Below are 2,237 nucleotides of genomic sequence, written 5' to 3'. Positions count from 1 at the left end.
TTATTTTAGTATGTATGAGATCATTTATCAATATTACCTATTGCCCACAACTGTGTGGCAGATTGTAATATCTATCAATAAATAAATCTAATTAAAAAAAAAAAAAATTTATTGTACTGGTTAACTCAATTTGTAAGGGAGTTTTTCAATAACAAATTAATATTTTTAAAATATCATAATAACAAACTACTCACATGTTCCAGGGCAGCAACAGCAGTTCCATGCCTTTGCTTTCGGCCAACGACCCTTCCTCTCCAGCCACTTCAGTTCGGGGCTGGATCCTCTCCAGAGGGCGCCAGATCCTCTGGCTTTCAGGATGCCGCCCGCCATGTCCTCGTGTCAGAGTGAGTAATATATACAAAAATTAATATATAATTTACAGTTATATGCTTACTATTTTATAATGTAATGGTAAATTATTCATATGCTTTGTTAAACCAGGTTTCCTAAAAAAATAAATCGAGAGTCCATAATTTTATTTAAAAAGAAAGGTTTATTAACTTATTATAATTTTAAATATATTAATATGAAATGAGAGAATGTTATTTAAGACATTTTTGGGGTTTTTAGCTTAATTTTTTTTTTAATTAAATGTGTACCGTTAGAACAAAAGGTCAGGATACTTTGTTAGGAAGCATTGTCACTAGACCAACGGTTATGCAAGGTGAGGTTTCGGTCAGGATAACGCTCAACCGCCACATTTTTCCCACCCCCAGCCCCTCAGCCGAATTTGAACCCTGTTTCTTATAGTTAGTACCACTGCGCCTTACCACTGAGCTATCCCGTCCCTCTTTAAATTAAATCCCCTTTTAAAGTCTGTAAATATTAGAAATCAATTATCAATAGATATTAGTGTCTTTATTAAGGCGTATATTGAAGTTCTTAATATTAAACACGGTCCACACAAAAAGACGGAAAAGAAAGGAAAAGAGAATAAAATAAAGGCCAAGTAAAAATGAAATTAATGATCGAAATAGGGCACCTACCTTACTGAATCTAAGAAAGCAGAAAATTAAGTTATAAGGGGATGAGAAGACCAATAAGATAGAGAAGTGGGGGGATTGACGGTAAACGTACGTTACATTTGAAAGCAAAAAGATATAAAATAATGCTAAAGTAAAGATAATATTAAGAAATTTAAGAAAACATTAATTATAGGTAGACATTAAGTGTTAATAATATACATAATAATGGGGAGAAATCATATAAAAAATATGTACAGATAAATCTTATATATGGATAAAAAAAAAATTATAAGAATGAATACAATAAATATAACATTTGCTCCCATTAAATTGTTTAATTTAAAATATTTCCCATTAAAAGTGTTATATTTATCTATTTGAGTTTTGTTTTGTCATACCCGAACCATCTTCTTTTTATAAAAAAAAAATTGATCAAATTGTAAATATAATTTCTGAAATTAGCGCGTTTAAATGAACGTTTCAGACATATATAGGTATAGATTATTTTATATTATTACAATATATATTTTTATATTATATCATATAAACCTGACGTATATCTAGAAATACGTCAGGTCCGTGAGACAGGGAATCGATTCAAGTACATCTCTTATACAAAGTACCTGCTAACCAGGAACCATGTTAAGCCACTTGTTGCAAAGCCGACTTAGCACTGATTGTCCGTGGTACCATTAAGGTTTATTAAATCTCGCTTTAATCATACCAAGTTCATCACGTCTCTAAATCTGCATTAGTATAATAATATTCAAAATTTTGGTATTTATCAGAGTTGGGCAAAAATTATTCGATTGAAAAGAGACGAATACTTTTTTATTCGATTGACGAGAGACGAATGAATTTTTATTCGAATAAAAATACGACTAAACAATCCGAATACTTTTTTATTCGAATATTTAAAATACTATTTCAATCGAATAAAAAATTAGTCGAATGAAAAATTATTCGAATACATATTATTCGAATAAAAATTTGATTTTTTTTTTTTTTAAATTCACTTATTTTTTTACCACCTTCAATTTTCAATGAATGAGGATCCTATTTCACATATTCAGACGAGTACAAAACGAAAATGCTATCGATTTTAAGATCGCGTATCGATTTATTTTTACTTTTCTGATTTCTAACATGTTAGGGTCCCTTTATACATTTTGAAGAATGCAGAATATGAAAATGATATAGATTTTATGATCTCGTATCGATTTATTTTTACTTTTCCGATTTCTAACATGTTAGGGTCCCTTTATACGTTTT

The 2,237-nt window shown here is 29.6% G+C and overlaps 1 protein-coding gene across 1 annotated transcript in view; it reads left to right on the top strand.

Moving 5' to 3' along the window:
* LOC106687925 (runt-related transcription factor 2) overlaps nucleotides 1-2,237 on the top strand; it is a 69,379-nt gene that overhangs the window by 55,988 nt on the left and 11,154 nt on the right. Inside the window, exon 3 of the mRNA XM_014432095.2 lies at nucleotides 204-344. Within this exon, the coding sequence (XP_014287581.1) occupies nucleotides 204-344 (141 nt within the window). The remainder of the gene's footprint in view (nucleotides 1-203; nucleotides 345-2,237) is intronic.

This window comes from Halyomorpha halys, unplaced genomic scaffold (assembly GCF_000696795.3).
Source record: "Halyomorpha halys isolate HHAL.00 unplaced genomic scaffold, Hhal_1.1 Scaffold1028.1, whole genome shotgun sequence".
Taxonomy (NCBI): Eukaryota; Metazoa; Arthropoda; class Insecta; order Hemiptera; family Pentatomidae; genus Halyomorpha; species Halyomorpha halys.
Note: the sequence above shows the minus strand (reverse complement) of the source record. Positions and strands in the feature narration are given on the sequence as shown.